The 17865-nt window shown below is 50.1% G+C and overlaps 5 protein-coding genes across 5 annotated transcripts; 4 read left to right on the top strand and 1 right to left on the bottom strand.

The window, feature by feature from the left end:
- Nucleotides 1–5587: 5587 nt before the first annotated feature.
- SSN6 (glucose repression mediator protein) lies at nucleotides 5588–8334 on the top strand (the record flags this gene model as incomplete). Its single annotated transcript, XM_064852532.1, has 8 exons — nucleotides 5588–5741; nucleotides 5798–6001; nucleotides 6049–6131; nucleotides 6185–6364; nucleotides 6412–6504; nucleotides 6554–6710; nucleotides 6762–7006; nucleotides 7054–8334. The coding sequence occupies 8 exons, from the start codon at nucleotides 5588–5590 to the stop codon at nucleotides 8332–8334; spliced, it is 2397 nt and encodes a 798-aa protein (XP_064701239.1).
- A 411-nt stretch (nucleotides 8335–8745) lies between these two features.
- RPL3 (60S ribosomal protein L3) lies at nucleotides 8746–10308 on the top strand (the record flags this gene model as incomplete). The annotated part of the gene is made up of 6 exons (XM_064852531.1): nucleotides 8746–8827; nucleotides 8881–8912; nucleotides 8977–9026; nucleotides 9092–9248; nucleotides 9309–9982; nucleotides 10053–10308. 6 exons carry the CDS (start codon nucleotides 8746–8748, stop codon nucleotides 10306–10308), a joined length of 1251 nt encoding a protein of 416 aa, XP_064701238.1.
- Nucleotides 10309–10821: 513 nt separating this feature from the next.
- Nucleotides 10822–11313, bottom strand: LTR84_008988 (uncharacterized protein; the record flags this gene model as incomplete). Its single annotated transcript, XM_064852530.1, has 1 exon — nucleotides 10822–11313. The coding sequence occupies one exon, from the start codon at nucleotides 11311–11313 to the stop codon at nucleotides 10822–10824; it is 492 nt and encodes a 163-aa protein (XP_064701237.1).
- A 3283-nt stretch (nucleotides 11314–14596) lies between these two features.
- On the top strand, nucleotides 14597–16653 carry LTR84_008987 (uncharacterized protein; the record flags this gene model as incomplete). The annotated part of the gene is made up of 3 exons (XM_064852529.1): nucleotides 14597–15207; nucleotides 15272–16549; nucleotides 16602–16653. The coding sequence occupies 3 exons, from the start codon at nucleotides 14597–14599 to the stop codon at nucleotides 16651–16653; spliced, it is 1941 nt and encodes a 646-aa protein (XP_064701236.1).
- An 841-nt stretch (nucleotides 16654–17494) lies between these two features.
- On the top strand, nucleotides 17495–17819 carry LTR84_008986 (uncharacterized protein; the record flags this gene model as incomplete). The annotated part of the gene is made up of 2 exons (XM_064852528.1): nucleotides 17495–17668; nucleotides 17727–17819. The coding sequence occupies 2 exons, from the start codon at nucleotides 17495–17497 to the stop codon at nucleotides 17817–17819; spliced, it is 267 nt and encodes an 88-aa protein (XP_064701235.1).
- Nucleotides 17820–17865: the final 46 nt, after the last annotated feature.

The following is a 17865-nucleotide window of genomic DNA, read 5'->3' as shown; positions in this document are numbered from 1 at the left end:
GGTGGTGTTTCACCTAAACCTCCCGTCTTTTGTGACCATGCATTTATCCGCCACCTGAGGACCTACGCTGCTCTCGTTCTGTCTCCATCATTGTGCAAGTATCACATTGACCTCGATTCCAACACTTCAAGCTGGTCACGATTCCTGTCTCTGATAGGGTGGCCTTGATTCATGGCCTAAAGATCACAAGGACAGTTGATGAAAAGAACTGGAATTCCCCCTCTCGGCGGAATATGCCAGGCCAGCTATCGGTCCACAGCTGTCATCATCGAGGCCTTGTCCTCCAAAAACGTATTCATAAATACCGTCTCAGCGGTTTTGGGGGCGCCTTGGCACTCTCTCTCTCTCTTCAAGTGCCCACGCCCATGCCCATTCATTTGCCTTTTCGCTCCACGATCATCTCCGCTTCAAGCCCTTCAGAAAGTGTATAAGGCTCGGCGGGCGTTGGCAAACTGTCTTTTCAAGCCCCAAAAGCCTGACAACAGAGGCAAATCTGGCTGTTTGGGCGGTGAACTCTGTTTCAGGAGTTGCTGATTGGTGAGGACTCTGTTTGCCAGCTCTTCGCCCTCCGCTTCAACGCCTTGTCGCATTTCTTGTCCGCCATTATTTTACGCAAACCAAGCTATTTTTGCTGCCCACGAACAGAAATTTGCGACACGCCAATAAACCAATTGATCATTGCCCAGCTCCTTGTGTCCACTATCAAGACTGTTCCTGAAGAGACATTTGGTTTCATGAATATTGACGAATGATAAACTCTTGAAAAGCCCTCAAGGAATGATAACGTCTAAAGTCAATCTGGTCTACCAATTGTCACATGCAGCTTTAGGGCGTCATTATGATATGATGGCTAAGGACTTGAGCCTTTGGACTTTTGCGGAGTACAAGTCACTGTCCGGTTACTCCCAATCTGATCGGTACAATTGACTTGGCACAGCTCTTCCTCCAAGCTACATGATCCACCAGAGGCACAAGTGTGTCGCAATTCCTGTGGCTCGATCGGCTGCAATCACTCCTTACTCATGAACTAAACAAAGCCGATAAGCAAAGTATGAGAGCATGATCCAGCAAAGATTCCTCATACCTCAACAATCAGTTACAGATGGGGGATCAGCTAAGCCTACATGATACCATCAATCCATGCAGAGAAACAATCCTAACCATCCAAGTTTGTCTGCCGACATTCCATTGGCCCTCCTCGAACTGACGGGAGACTCGGTTATGACCAATTTGAATCCCTCGTGACAATATAGCATACTTGCCTATCTAGGTATCCAGGGACCTAGTTGATACCCGGGTGACCGCCAGTCAGGTGCATTGGCAATCCATTTTGGTCGCCAAGCTGGCTATAGTTTCTTGCTTTCTCCATCTCTTACGCACCGCCGAGCCTCAGCCATCGACGAACCAATCAATTCAACTCTTGAAACAGAGAAGATGGGCTTGGAACTTTGATTCACCCCCGGATGTCCGGCACACCACGAACGAAGACGTGATGAGAGGATAATGCTGCTTCATTCTTCCACCCTTTCGCCGGGTACTCCCTTCGATGCAGGGGGAATTATGACCCGGAGAATGAACGTGAGCAGGCGCAATAGGAATCGATTGCCGTACAGAAATGGTGTCAGGATTCGTTTCCCGTGAAAAATAGCTCGGCCACATGGCAAGCGTTGCTTCTGATATGACCCTATTAAGCCAGAGTGCTCAAAGTGTACTTCCATGCCCCTTTCTCACTCCGTCCGTAAAAGGTACTCACTGGATAGCAACGGGTCATTGGAATAAGCACTCATCACTATGAAATGACTTAGAATGAGACGTTCATTAAGCAATTGGTTGTAAAGACTGTGGTGGTCGTTGATTCATGACGATATACCTTGCCTTGCACCTTCCTCTAGAAAGGAATACCTCATTCAACGAACTACTGCTCTTCTTCGTCACGAGAGATAAACATTGAGCTCATAACACTGATGGCAAAGAATAGTCTGATTATTGTAAAGCTGCTAGGGATGAGCAAAAATGCATTAACGGGAAGAATGCGGCTCTGCAGTTGAATGGTGGCGCTCGCTGGATCCCTCGCTCAAGTATGCTGCGGTGAAGCTGGAGCACAATGAAGGCACACGATGCCAACTTACTCTTCGTGAAAGAAGCCTTCACCGAGGACTGGAACCCTGATTCACACCCATCTTCTAGAAAGATATATCGGTGAGTGGCACACCAAGGTTTGTCCCAGGGAAGACAGAGTCGCAGTCGATGGGGCGGGTGGTGGACGGGTGGTTTGGGAGGACCAAGCTGCCTGCCCGAATTGCCGCCAACCCCAGAGTTGGTTGTTCAACGTTTCAAACCTTTTCCCTGTCGTGCCACTGGCCTGGATCGGGGGTATGTTTGGTAGCAAAGATGCGGCTAGCCAGCCGAGCATCTTCGCTGTGCGACCAAGAAAGGTGGTGATGTGAGCAAACCCGGGTGTCGGAAGATGGAAGATGCTGAATTGCACGGCAGTGCCTTCGGATCTCGTCTCCAAAAGCACAATCGAGCATGGTGGCACGACAGCGGTGTGTCTGGTGTTGCCAACATCTATCAATCGTGAGAGGAAGCGTTACCTTTTCTTGCACTGGCATAAAATCAAACCCATCGTGTTCTATAGATTCTGCGCGAACACATATAATCTTTTTCGGCATCTTCATTATTCAACACGCACGTGCAAAGGGTTTTGGGCCGGCGGGCGTTCGTGTTGTAAACATCATCTCAGTGCGCGGCGAGCCCAGGGCCCTCATACGGCTAGAGGGGAGACAAGCCAATCAATCCTCCAAATGACAGCTTGGTTTGACATGGATCAGGCTGACATGTTTTTGCCTGTGCTGCCTTCCGCGTGGGTTGGACGGGGATGTGTTGTGACATGTTGTCTTCCGAATTCAAGTTGTGCAAGCCTGCAAGCTGCCATGCTATTTGTGCCACATAGCGATTTGGTACTCAAGTATGGTAGGTAACTGCTCATATTCCACTTGCACTTCATGTTTGACAAAAAAGCAAAACGTTGTGTGGGGAGATAGTTATAGTGGCTCATTTGGAGTATTAATACTGCAGGAGCCACTTTGAAGACCCGGGGGGGTTGACCCGAGGATATTTGTGCCCGGTCAAGGTGGAGATGTCAAAAGTTGATACATATCAATCACCCCTTGACGACTGCCAAATAGACATATTTGACAGCTATTCGAAAGAACTGCACCATGTTTTAACATGTTGAGCGACATGCACATTGCGTCTGTGTGGCGAGTCAAGAGTTTTTACGATGATGCCAATCCACGATGATGGATGTCCCGAGCTGGGCTTTGTACCACTCAGGCTCGTTACGCCATGACTTGAAATGCCAGTGGTTGAAAGGCAAATATGCTCGTCAGTGTGTTCAAGTTGTTTTAGGTCGGGCTGCGATGTGGACTTTTAGTGGGACCTATCGGGACCTAGGCTGATATCGGCTCCCCTAAACCCTGTTTGTTCTTGTGCCTTCACGCGGCACGCCCATTAAAACAAGGAGCCGGGGGCACCTCCAAGCCACATTCTCTCGTTATGCGAAGCCTAACGAAGGCCGTAACCTTAGCGGCAAGCCCACGCCTTGGATGACTGGGTCAGGTGGGTTGACTCCCCAGCCGCACTGAATTAGCTACGGCAGATGGAGGAGGCCTGGCCGTGACTCTCGGTTCCTGGATTTCTTCCCCTTTGGTGAAATCCCCTTATGCGAGGTACCTACGAAGCACTTGTAGGCTGTAGCCTTTGGCGCGACTACGTACCTAAGTAAAGGCCTCTGCGGTCCCGTGATGCTGTGTACATGTCAAACCGAGACCGAGAGTGCTCGAGGCTGGGGCTGAGGATAACTTCCTCCCTCAAGGGAGGACCGATGGGGATGGAGTTTGTGACCAACTTGAATCAGGGTTGAGGAACTGGCGGCTGGCGCTCGTTGGTTACGATCAGATTGTCTTCCGGCTGGTGGTTGCGGTGGTGGCTTGCTCACTCAGACCGGGTTTCTCGAAACGGGCGAAGATTGGCAGGTAGCTCGTGGAGGAAAATGAGCTAAGGAGAGTGGGAATAAAGGCTAAGCTTGTGTGTGGAGAGAGAAGCTCCATGGACGGTCGCTCGTTCTCGTCCTAGACCTGCAGGCGGGTCATCCCCTCGCTTCGCCATCGTCAGTCATTCCCAGGAGTTCCAAGGGAAGGGTTCCAAAACAGTGGAGGCCCACTGTTCGTCTGAAGGCTGCTCGTCATGAGGTGGATCTCCTTTCAGGGCACCCCCGGTCAGCCCCCGGTCATGCTTGGTTTCGTTAGCTGGCAAGCCTCGAGTCAAGCCAAGCCACAGCCCTTTTTTTTTTGTTAAGCAGAACAGGGCCTTTGCCTGAATCGCCGTGCATAAGTACGAAGGACACCCCTCGAGGTCTCTGTAAAGGGTCAACTGGGTGCTAATAAAAGGGCGTTGCCCATGTTGAACCTGCATCTACGGAGTACTTGCAGACGGTGCTGAATAACTCGGGAACCTTCCGGTTGTCCTTCTAGTACCTCGTACCCAATGCTAGACAATCCCAATCTCAATTTCATCTGTGGTGTCTAATACCTCGTAGATAGTAGGGAGGAGTGTCAAATTACATTTCATCCATGACTTGACCAAGATCAAAGTATGAGACCCAGTTGCAACTTATAGTTATCAGTGCCCACATCATTAGGTGACACCATCGCCTATAACTCAAACCCCGTAAGCAGGGCACTGGGGCGACTCGGGACTCGTGCTCGTACCACTGCAGTCAAACGAAAGTGTCCGCGGTGCTGTCATCTGGAACTGATCTCCCTGCGGGCCCTCCCAGGGACCCAGAGGGCCTCTCCAAGCCTTTAGGCGCCTTCATTCGATGGACGGCCACTGGCTCCATGGATTGCTGTGCACAGGAGGGCCGAGGGCCAGTGCGTCAGACCCACCAAATGCCCTACCAGTCAAGTTACGCCTCACGCAACCTTCCCTCCCAAGTCTCCACACCCGAACCAGCCCATTTAGAACCAACGTCCACGACCACCGCTAGCCCACACTGCCTAAAATGCCTGTCCCTAGTCCCGACCAGGTGTCAGAGCCCCCGAGGGAACTTGATCCAAGCATGGCGATCTCGAACCCTACCCTTAGCGTCCTCTTGCATTCATCGTGTGAAGCCCAATCTCGCAGAGGTCTCCCTCATCTCCTGTCACCGTCATCTTCCGCTCAGTGTTGCCTACCATTTTTTCTGCTTCATTGCCCTCCATTTCTTCACCCTTTCGTGCACCAGGAAGTTGTTGACTTGTCCAAAGCCAACCGCCCGCACCTTGCTACTTTTCCTTCTATTCTGTTTTCCCACCTTATTGCTGTCGCTACATAGCCTGATTGCTTCTGATACACACGGCTCATAGCAGACACCACCCACCGCGGCCGCTTACTTGCGTCCGCCCAGTTCTTCGAGGTTGAACCCATACATAAGCGCACGCATCCTGTAAGAGAAGGTTTCGAGTCTTGAGACTCGCAAATCTGCCACATCTACCTCGACACGACCATCGTCATCACAGACAGCTGCTCAACAACCTTGCCGATCATGGCTTTGGTCCCGCACCCATCACCACCCGGCGTGCTAGGTCTACAGCACGGTGGCCATTTTGGGCAGATCAATGGTGCTGCTCCAGTCGACGCGCACACGCAAAGACAGCGCCTCCTTGGACAGTTAAATGAATCAACATGGCAAAGAATAGGTCAGTTGGGTAGCATTAAAACATGGTCATCTCACACATCTAACTCAAAATCGCAGGATCTTTAAACGAACTGCTTGGTGACCATGAAGGTGCGCTTTTTGCATACGAACAAGCACTTAGACACAATCAATGGTCTACCCAAACACTCAACGCTATTTCTTGTATCCTTCGGACAAAAGAGAAGTATCCAGAAGCTATGGAGTATCTCAAAAACATCCTGAAAGTGGAGCCTGCCAATGGTGAAGCTTGGGGAAACCTAGGTAGGCAGTTCACCTTCGATCATGTTTGTCTCTTCTCACATTTACAGGTCATTGCTACTTGATGATGGACAATCTCCAAGAAGCATACACTGCATACCAACAGGCTTTGTATTACCTTCCAGATCCAAAGGTGTGTATTGTGACTTTGTCAGTACCGTACACTTTGCTTACTGATTTTGACAGGAACCCAAGTTATGGTATGGCATAGGTATCCTCTATGACCGGTATGGATCACTTGAGCATGCCGAAGAGGCATTCTCTCAGGTTATGCGAATGCAACCAGACTTTGAAAAGGCCAATGAAATTTACTTCCGCCTGGGCATAATCTACAAACAACAACAAAAGTTTCAGCAGAGTCTCGAGGTCAGTCTCCGTGACTGGTTCTACTTGATCCATCTAACATGTCATAGTGTTTCAAATACATCGTCAATGACCCGCCCAGACCTCTTAATGAGGAAGACATCTGGTTCCAGATTGGTCACGTCTACGAGCAGCAAAAAGATGTATGTTAATTCTTGTCATAACTAAAACCTCAACTGACGTTCGTCACAGTTTGAATCCGCCAAGTCAGCATACCGTCGAGTTTTGGAGAGAGACCCCAAGCATGCCAAAGTCCTCCAACAGCTCGGCTGGTTGCATCACCAACAAAGCAATAGCTATGCAAGCCAAGATCAAGCCATTGAATATCTCGAGCAGTCAGTTAGCTCAGGTCAGTAGCCCTCGCAATTCAATAGTACCTCGTCACTGACTTGATCATCAGATAATCAAGATGCCCAGAGTTGGTACCTTCTTGGCAGATGCTATATGGCACAACAAAAATTCCCCAAGGCATATGAAGCCTATCAGCAGGCTGTGTACCGCGATGGACGCAACCCGACTTTCTGGTGTTCTATTGGTGTGCTCTACTACCAAATCAACCAGTACCGTGATGCCCTTGATGCTTATTCTCGTGCTATCCGGTTGAATCCATACATTTCAGAGGTCTGGTATGACCTTGGAACTTTGGTGAGATACATATCGTCCCCTGATTGACCGTCTACTAATGTCTACAGTATGAATCCTGCAACAACCAAACTTCGGATGCTCTTGATGCATATGCTCGGGCTGCCGAGCTTGATCCGACTAATTCTCATATCAAAGCACGTCTTGCACTGCTGAGAAGCGGAGCTCCCACTGGTCCCAACCAACACAATGCCCCGGTACCTCAAGATGTACACCCGCAAGCCTATCAGAATGGAGTCGGTGTTCCTCCTGGGCCTCAATGGGGTGGTGCACCATCCGGAGCCGCCCAGCAATCACAACCTCCACCTGTTGATCCTGCCCGTGTCTCTGACTGGACCCGGGGCATTGCCGGAATACAACCACCACCGCATCAGGCCAATGGCTTTGAAGGACGAGATGGCATGAGAGCACCGCCGCTCCGCGCTCCATCTCCACGACAAGATGGTCCGCGCCCTTACGGTGAATCTTCGCGTCAGACTCCTGTGAGAAAGATGCAATCTCCATCACCCAAGATGCAGCCAGCTGTTCCCGGCATGTATCCCCCTGGCCCACCACCAACCCTTCCCCAGATATCAATGCAGGAGCGAGGACCCGCCTTTAATGCAGGTGTACGACCTTCACCAACCATGAACGGAGCTCCACCTCCCCATACCAATGGTGCCGGGAATACTCTTCCACCTTACGGGAGGCCTTTCAGCCCACCTAGTGAGCTGAGACCGCTACGTGATGACCGACCGACCTCACCAGGGTCAACCTTCCGCCCACAGCCTTATCAATCTGGACAACCATTCCCAAGCATCGCCAATGGTGCTCCATCACCCGCTCCACTCCCACCCGTTGATCCTCCAAGGGACGATCGCCCTCTCTCGGCCATGAAAAGGACTCGCGAGTGGGAAGCAGAGCCTGGGCCTTCGAAGAAGATTGCGAATGAGGAGACACGAGCGAGACTGGATGACCCAAGCCGTCGTAATAGTCCACCAGGACGTCTTCCGACCCCGAAAGAGCATTTCCGCCGTAGCTCTTCTGAAGTGCGTCGAGAGAATGAACGTCGAGCGAATGAGAACTATCATCCATCGGAAGCCGCACATCATCCGTCATACAGTCTACCTCCTCAACAGAATCAACAAATACCCTCTATGCAATCGATATTGGATGGACCAAAAGAAGAACGCAAAGAGCACATGGAGCAAGCCGCTCGGAAGGTTGATGTAGATGAGGACTACGATAATAACAGTGAAGACGACAAACGTGCAGCGGCAGCTGCAATTAGTAGTCCGCAAGGGCTAGGACCACAGGCGTCGGCGATTCCAAAGCCAGAAACCACTGTATGATTGTTGATATTTTATGGCTGGGTCCGAATTTTATTGGAGGTAACATCATACAGTAACAACAGCGATTTGATGAAGCTGTTCATTTGGGGAAGCTCTTGTTGACCCCTCATATCATTCTGCTTCCTTTGTAAATGACAATAGTGTATTTCAGAAATCCACGATTAACGACTGAAAAGCGCAAAACCTGTTTCACTTCCCTCCAGCATTCTTGTCCTGTGTTTAGTCCCCTTGCAGAGAGTAATTTTTGCCCTCTAGATCTGCTTCAGTCTGAAATTTAAGACAGCTGGATCGCAGAACGAACTAGGTCACGTTCAATGGAACCATCAGTCACGTGATGAGCTCATTTATTCGAATAGTTCCCACAATGCCAAGATATCTTGGCGCACTCACACTGCACCCAAAGTCTGGTACATGCAATTTCTACTGAACGCACCTCGAACTTTTATCTATCTCGTTGTCAACCCCGACACTTTGTTCACCCAGCAGCAAAGATGTATGTATATCCCAAAATAATGATCGCTTGACCCATGCTAACGTATCTCACAGGTCTCACCGAAAGTTCGAAGCTCCGCGACACGGTAAAAACTCAACCAAACCCTCCCAATGATGAAAAGAACCTGGACTGACCACTTTTTCGTACAGGTTCGCTTGCTTTCCTCCCCCGAAAGAGAGCAGCAAGACACAGAGGAAAGGTCAAGAGGTTGGTTATCTAGAAGTCATGACTCGTTTTGAGAGTCGAAGCTGAAACATTCCACAGCTTTCCCAAGGATGACCCAAAGAAACCTGTCCATCTTACCGCAACCATGGGCTACAAGGCCGGCATGACCACCATCGTCCGAGACCTCGATAGACCCGGTGCGAAGATGCACAAGAAGGAAGTTGTCGAAGCCGTTACTGTCGTCGAAACTCCACCTGTAAGAGATATTTCAAATTGCACGAGATCCTACCCCATACTCATGATTTTTTCCCTTCAGTTAATCGTCGTCGGTCTCGTCGGCTATATCGAGACTCCCCGTGGTCTACGATCTCTCACCACCGTGTGGGCCGAGCATCTCAGCGACGAAGTCAAGCGACGATTCTACAAGAACTGGTACCGATCGAAGAAGAAGGCATTCACCAAGTACGCCAAGAAGCACTCTGAGGCCAAGGGCGCTTCAGTCACCCGAGAACTCGAACGCATCAAGAAATACGCCACCGTTGTCCGTGTCCTCGCCCACACCCAAATCCGTCAAACTCCCCTCAAGCAGAAGAAGGCACACTTGATGGAGATCCAGATCAACGGCGGCAGTGTCGCAGACAAGGTCTCGTTCGGTCATGGTCTCTTCGAGAAGCCCGTTGAGGTCGACACCATCTTCGAGCAAGACGAGGTTATCGATGCCATTGCCGTGACCAAGGGTCATGGTTTCCAGGGCGTCACCAGCAGATGGGGAACCAAGAAGCTGCCGAGAAAGACACACAAGGGTCTCCGAAAGGTCGCCTGTATCGGTGCCTGGCATCCTTCCCACGTCCAATGGACTGTCGCCCGTGCTGGTCAAGATGGTTATCATCATCGTACCTCTTGCAACCACAAGGTCTACCGCATCGGCAAGGGTAGTGACGAGAAGAACGCCGCCACCGACTTTGATGTTGTCAACAAGCAAATCACACCGTAAGGATTCTCATATACTCCCCCGTTGACATGCTGTCCGTGTGAACGTGCTAACAATCAATCAATCCAGTCTCGGCGGATTCGTCCACTACGGAGAGGTCAAGAACGACTTCGTCCTGCTCAAGGGCTCCATCCCCGGCGTCAAGAAGCGAGTCATCACCCTCCGCAAGTCCCTCTACACCCACACCTCGCGCAAGGCTCTCGAGAAGGTCGACCTCAAATGGATCGACACCTCGTCCAAGTTCGGTCACGGTGCCTACCAGACTGCACAGGAGAAGAGACAATTCTTGGGTACGCTCAAGAAGGATCTTGCTCCTGCTTCATAAGCGGTCTTGGTTTTGCGTGGATGTTTTCAGAACTCACTGCTTTCTCCCTCTTTCATCCTGCGTTGTGCTGCAGTAGTGGATGAGGGCCAGTGAGTTGAGTTGTTTTCGAAAGAAAAGTGGATATGATGAATGGCGTTGGGATGATCTTGTTTTCGGCTCGAAACTTGGGTCTCAAATCATTCTCTGATGGCCAATGACAATACAAAAATTGCTCAGGAGATACCAGCCACGGGTGTTTTCTAGATAGTTCGCTGCTCAAGAGACGTATTCTCCTCCACGAGCGGACTGCTACTACTTCTCGCATAGCAATGGTAGCATGAGGGGAATGAATCAAAACGAAATTACAAGGTTCAATAATACTCTCTCATAAGTTCTCGTAATTCCTTGCTTCTCCCTCGTGTTATGTATGTCGTCCTTGACTTTCATGTACTTGATCCACAGTGGTGGTCACGATCAGATAGCCAGCCAGGCACCTTCTCAATCGATTTCCCTTTGCCTTTCTTAATTCTCCCCTCAGCTCTCCACCGCCTTAGTCAAGACGCCGACAAGCTTCCTCTCACCGACGGTAACAATGTAATACTCGACTCGAGTCCTGCCCAGTTCGACTCTGAAGATCCTCACGGCGTTCTTGTCGCCCGCCTTCTTCACCCTCTCAATGATGTCCGCATATTGCTCTCTGGGATCGAAGTCCTGGACACTCAACTCCTCGACCTCTGCCTGCTCGGCTTTCGAACCCAGCGCCTTCTTGAACTCGGACGGGCTAGGGGACTTGTCGCTCGAGTAGTTCAGCACGATCGGCTCGAAGGGTGAGTCGGTGTCGGACGTGTAGGTGATTTTGTCGGGGATGGATCTGAGGGAGGCGGGCAGGGCGTCGTTGTCGGTGTTGGTCGGGTCGAATTTGCTTTTCGTTTGCGATGTCGATTCCGAGGGCTGGCTGTGGCTGCCCGCTTTGGGGTCTTCGTTGGCTTTGTTCAGGAAGGCCGTGTAGGATGCGTCGTCCGACATGGTGAGGGTGGCTGGTCGGGTTCTGTGGTATGGTTGGGATTGCGGTGCTTTGGGGTTTTTTCGTCCGGTGGTGTATGTGTTGTGAGGCAGTGGTGCGAAGGCTGAAGTGGTGTTGATTGCTCGCAGCTGGAATGTTTGATGCACAACTGGGAGCTTGGGATTGAGGTAGGTTTTTTGTTGCGGCGCTTTCCGACCGGATTTAGTGAATGGCAGGGAGGTCGATTTATGATTGTGCTTCGAACTTGAGTTGGCAACAAATTTCAGCATTCAAAAACAAATGGTTAAGGCTGAGGTTGTGCTATTATGTTGGCTGAAGGTCAGAAGCGTAACTTTTTAGGATACCAAGTTGATGGTGGGCAAGGAGTTAGCGATGATGTCACAGGTGTGCAAGTCACCGACTACTGAGGACGTGGTTAAAGCCTTGCCAGCTCCTTCTAGAGCAGCCTCGCAACAATCTCTTAGATAACAGAATGTCGACAAGTGTCCTCTTGATGGATCGAACAGTGCTTCTACAACTCTCAATCAGTATTCAATAGGCAGGCTATTGACAAAGTACATTCTCCAGGTGACTACCTAGGTATTTGGGAGGTTTCCTCCAAATGGTGATGGTTCTACCCGTAGGGTTTAATACCGAGTGTCGAATAAATAAGAGCACTTGGATTGTTCTCGCTTTGTTTGATCCAGCCCTCAGTTGCTACCACCGCATAAGGTTCTTGATGACAGTAGCTAGTGGACCCGCATCTTAAGCAGCAACAACAAAGGTTACGAGTAGTAACAGCCCTCAACGCCACGAGCCAGCCTGTCCAGACTGCACAGGCGTTGTGCTGTGAAGAGCAACGAAACTGTAACTATTCCCAGCCCATGCACCGACTGGGTAGCTTCCATTAGTGGCTGATTATTGCAGCTATCTTTGTGACGCGTGGTGTTCATCCTGGATTCGTAACCTCTCCAGGGTTTCCAATGAAGAAGATGCAATTGAGGAGCCGAACGGGGAGAGAATCATAGACCCGGAAGATCAACGGCCAACGAGAAAATCTCCTCGGGCGTCCACCACTTCCACTTGCTAGTACGGATACTGCATCAGATACTGATGATCGGGTTCACATGGCAGAATGCCGTCGTCAGCTTCAAGTTGAGAGATTATTCGGTGTCAGTGTGGGCACGTATCAGGCAAGGGTCTGATAACAGGGGTGCCCGCCGTCCGGAAATGGCTGAAGCGCTGAGCGCGGTTGACGACGCCGATGTTCCGTGGCGGTACGGGATGCGAAGTTTCTTTCTTGAGTCTGGGAAGTGAGTATCGGTATTTCTGTTTCTCAGATGGGCATCGCGGTCCCAGATAGTGAAAAGATCTAACGAAGAATGATATATATCTCACCCATGGTTAGACCTATCCTGGAGGTAGAGAGATTGGAACGATTAGGCGACACACAGGGAGGAGTGATTGCCGAAATCGAAACCATAGCCGCATGAATTGTCTCTTCCCCAAACGGCTACGTGCCAGGGGCTCCCCTGGGCTTCAGATGTCGCGTGCTGGCGGAGCCTCATTTGAAGATTGCGAGGAACAGGTCGAGGGCTTGAATAAAGAAGCCACTCACAGCTATAGAACAGAATAAGAACATGTCCACGGGCAACACTGTCAGGGCGAGTCATACTAGGGTTTCACCAGTTGGTACGAGTATCCAAGGTTGTCCTCTGGTGATTTTCCGTGAGGCTCATATCCGGAGCCAGTCCAGACCCACGATCACCGGTAAGCAAGCCTCTAGCAGCAGGGAAAATGGGCGAATAATCCTGGTTCTGGCAAGATGGATTCTGGCCCCTGAAAGGAAAAAGTGGATTGCACCGTCAGCTTGGTGGGATCATCGTTTTACGCCACCTCCTGGTGCTCCCGATCTGTTTGGCTGACACGGCCAGTGCTGTGCCACCCTCCCTCGCGCGGTCAATGCACTACGCTTTGGATTGTTTATCACCAGGCCACACCTGGATGAACCGTGACTTGTAACAAAACCCCACTCAATTGTTCTCCTGGAGGTACGAGTACAAGGGACTCTCGAGGCGACCGTGCAATGGAATACTACCTGACCAGAAGTGAATCTTCTTTCAAGTTTCGAGGGATCATGATGACGGTGCACATGTGCAGCCCTGGAGGTTGCTATATCTGTTGACCGAGTCTCCCACTACCCACGCGTGAATGCATCTATTATTGACTTCCAAATACGAATAATGGGCCTGCAGATGAGTCTGATGCGGAGCGCCCTCACCACTCGCGAGTACCAACAACTAGAATTAATAATAACACATTTTTCAGCCAGTTCTTTCTTCTCATCAAAAGAAAAAGGACAACGACTTCATCTGTACTCGCAGATCTGACTGCCAGGTTCAGGACAAGCGAGTATCACTCCTAAGAAAATTCCAAGATGTAGTAATCTCGACCGAGTAATTGCCTCTCCACTGCAGAACTGGTGAACGATTGATGTTGTGAGATGCAGTGGCTCGCAAGCGTGACTGGAGAAAAGGCTGAGGGCCCCCCCCAAAAATTAAGGCTGCTTAGGCTCCTTAGGCTCCTTAGGCTCCTTAGGCTAGTCCGGTGCCTGTTGCTTTATGCGCAGGCACCGCAAACAGGGTTCCCACAATTATCTGCGGTGCTAGTTTTCACCCAAAGCCAAGCTGCCCCTAATTCTGCGCTTCGGGGGCGCCTTGGTAGCGACCGCCTTCACAACCATCGCTGCTACAGTCCAGTCCGTATCTCACAACTGCTCAGCCTCCAACCCAACTTTCTTACAGCTTCACCACCATCTCTTGATTCGGGACAACTTCCATTCGTTTAACCAACATTCCCAACATCCCGTATTCATTCCTCACTCGGCCTTTTTCCCTCCGTATCGACAAATCTCCCTTCAGCCTGGGCTTTTTTCTTCTTACTGCAGGCCAGAAAGGAGACGCTTTGCTCGGTCTCAACCAACACCGCGATTTTTCGAACCGCTGCAACTCACTATCCTCTATTTGTTGACCGTCTGACGCTCCGAGGCAACCTATCGTCTTGCACTGCATACGTCCGCCTAATATACACTTCTCACGCTGACTCTACATCGGTCAAACTATCTGTTAAACGCCGATCAATCTAACGGCCTCACGCCGCTGGCCTGCCTGAATACCCTCGAGCCTTACTCAGTCTCAACACCTTAGAACGTTGTCCGAACCAGACAGACCAACAGTATTACTCCTCCATCCATCCATTTGAACGGGCGGTCGATCTCCCAGACGACGAGTCGGTCGCCAGTGCATAATGTCGTCTCATAGCAATTCCCCTCCACCACCTCGAGTACCTCCACACATTAGGTTGAACTCCGGGCAGGAAGATATTGCCAACAGTGATCAGAGTGGCTCGTCAAGGACACTGGTACCTACGTCCTCGAGACCTGGCACAGGCTCACGCTTGAACAATGTCTACAGTTCAGAACAAATGCAGGATTCGGCGGAAAGGCTGTTACCACCCTCAAGGACAAACCGATTTCGAGATGACGGCTCACCTTTGAGATCTCCCGCACGCTCCAGTTACTCCTCACGACGCTCTAGTTGGGAATCGGACAGAAGCAGAGACAGCCGAGGATTCGAAAACCCTTTTCGGGATTCCAGTCAGTCCCGGCCAGGCTCAAGAGCTGGAAGCGACGAAGATGTCAACACTCAGACCGTCTCCGAAAAGTACAACATCCTCCCCTCCGCCGGTCTACTATTATTCCCCGAAGACGTTGAGAAAGATGATTATCTACATAACCCTGATCCCGATGGTGAACAACGCGATTGTGATATTTTTACCAAACGTGGTTTTGTCAACATTGGCGGTTTAGGCATCCTCGTACTGGGCATTATAACATTGTTCGTTGGATATCCAGTAATGTGAGTACATCTGCCGTTTCGAGCCTGGATACATTTCTCTTCATACCACTGACACGTACTTCAGATCCTTCGTGCAAAAGGCTACTGCCACCACCGATCCTTGTAAAGTCAACAACGACTGTATCAACACTGGGAAAGTTCCTCTATTAAAGAACATGCGCTCTACACTGATTGATCCTGACACGCCTGCTTCTGCCAAAACCAAGAAGGATTTCCATGGGAAGACGTGGAATCTGGTTTTTTCAGACGAATTTAGCAAACCAGGCCGCACCTTTTATGAAGGCGATGATCCATATTGGACTGCGGTCGATATTTGGTACGGTGTGACTAGAGATCTTGAATGGTACGATCCAGATGCTGCAACAACAAATGATGGTGTTTTGGAGCTACGCTTCGACGCCTTCCAGAATCATGGCTTGAATTATCGATCGGGTATGCTACAATCTTGGAATCAGATGTGTTTCAAAGGAGGGAGACTTGAAGCATCCATCTCCCTTCCTGGACGGGGCGATACTGTCGGGTTTTGGCCCGGTTTCTGGTCCATGGGTAATCTTGGAAGAGCAGGTTACGCCGCGACGACGGACGGTCTATGGCCATACTCCTATGATCACGTTTGCGACGCTGGAATCACGGCCAACCAAAGTTCTCCCGATGGTATCAACTACCTGCCAGGAATGAGACTCCCAGCCTGCACTTGCTCTGGAGAAGATCATCCATCACCGGGAAAATCAAGATCAGCTCCAGAGATAGATGCTCTGGAAGCAAGTAACGCTCCTTTCGATGAGACTGGTTTTGTCATCGGGCATGTTTCCCAGAGTTTTCAAGTTGCTCCATTCGACATCTGGTACCAGCCAAACTATGATTTCGTTGAAGTGTTCGATTTCTCTACCACGATGATGAATACTTACAAAGGCGGCCCGTTCCAGCAGGCTGTATCTGGCCTTTCGAATTTGAACAATGACTGGTACGACGGTAACGCATATCAAGTCTATGCTTTCGAATATACACCGGGAGCTGATGGTGATATCACTTGGTTTGTCGGAGACCAAACACCTGTCTGGAGAATGACAGGTCAAGCGCTGGGCCCCAATGGGAATGTCGCCCAACGTACTGTGGCTGAAGAACCAATGTCAATCATTGTCAATTTCGGCATGTCCCCTGGGTTCTCACCTCTCAACATGACTGGACTTGCACCGCTCATGCCTGCGACCATGCGAATTGATTACATCCGTGTATATCAAGACGACGACATGGAGCTGACGTGTGATCCTGAAGGATTTGAAACAACGGAGTATATCAGAGCTCACTCTGATATTTACCACAATCCCAATATCACGAATTGGTGAGTTTGACCGACAAGCAATTTTATTTATGCAGTGCTAATCATGACATAGGCCGGACACTGGATACCCGTGGCCGAAAAATTCACTTGTGGATGGTTGTTAATTCTAATATATAATTTGGTGATCGAACATGTTGCCCGGAAGATTCTGGACTGTACAAATGTTTGAAAATTTCTCGAATTAGCGGCATGTCAACCAAGCACAGTGGCGTTTAGGCTATTCTTCAAAGGCGCAGAAATGGGTGGATTGCAGAGTGACCTCCATTGGTTTATGGGAAGCATCACTTTGTCTAAGATTACGAACAAGAAGGGAATGATGATCTTTCCCGGTACAAATAGGCGATTGGAATTATTTTTTCAAGGCCCGAACCAGACGCCCAACAAGGTCAATGTAAAGGGACTTGGTGAGCATGCTACGACATGCAAGGGTACTTGGTTCAGGCCAAGCAACATGGTAGTGAAGCCTGGTGGATGGATACAGCCCTGCGCGGTACTTGATATTCGAGTCCCTGACACGGGTTTCAGGACATATTGATCTACAGATCATAAAATGAAAAACATCGTAAATTCACACCTTTTTTTTTTTTGAGGCCTTCCACAGGTATGACTACGTTCACGATGATATTCAGTGATGATATCTTGCAACTGAGACGGTGTGAAAGGCAAACGTTCCAGAAGATACTTGATCGATTTCTCAAGTCATCCTCATCCTTGTCAATCTCACTGTAACTCAGTCTGCATTGCGTGGGGACATAAAAACCTTTCGAGGCACACTGGTTTATGTGTTCGCCCTGGCGCACCAAGTCTTCCGTTCTGCACCACAGCCAGGATACTGTATTGCTACCGCGTCTTTGAATCCTGAGAGAACTCATCTAATCGCTTCAGACCACAGCACACATCTATTGCAACCTCCTGATATTTATCTTCACCCAGTACGTGACTACGATGGACAAAGAGCTTACCGAAGAAGAGAAGAAAGACTTCAGGAAGGATTGGGCTCCAAAGATCAGACCGCTAGCACGGCCGGTTGATAACGCCGAGGAACAGAGGAGGAATCGTGCTGCCGTCATCCTCGACAATTATCAAGAGTTGATGAGATATGCCCTGGCAAACGAACAGGTAGGTCGCGCACGGTCAACCTCCCTGAGGGAAGGGAAGACTGATCATGATGGGTTAGTCGATACCGGCCACTCGTGTGTACTTCCAAAAGGTTGCGGCGGGAGGTTCACCGGCGCCCATTATCAAGGATTGGTTTAAGATCGCTAGTTGAGATGTGGATGAGGAGTATGATGCTTGTCCACTTGTGAGACTTGAAG

The sequence above is a fragment of the Exophiala bonariae genome, assembly GCF_035927105.1.
Source record: "Exophiala bonariae strain CCFEE 5792 chromosome Unknown scaffold_35, whole genome shotgun sequence".
Lineage (NCBI taxonomy): Eukaryota > Fungi > Ascomycota > Eurotiomycetes > Chaetothyriales > Herpotrichiellaceae > Exophiala > Exophiala bonariae.
The sequence above is the reverse complement of the archived record's forward strand: the minus strand, read 5'-3'. Positions and strand labels throughout refer to the sequence as shown.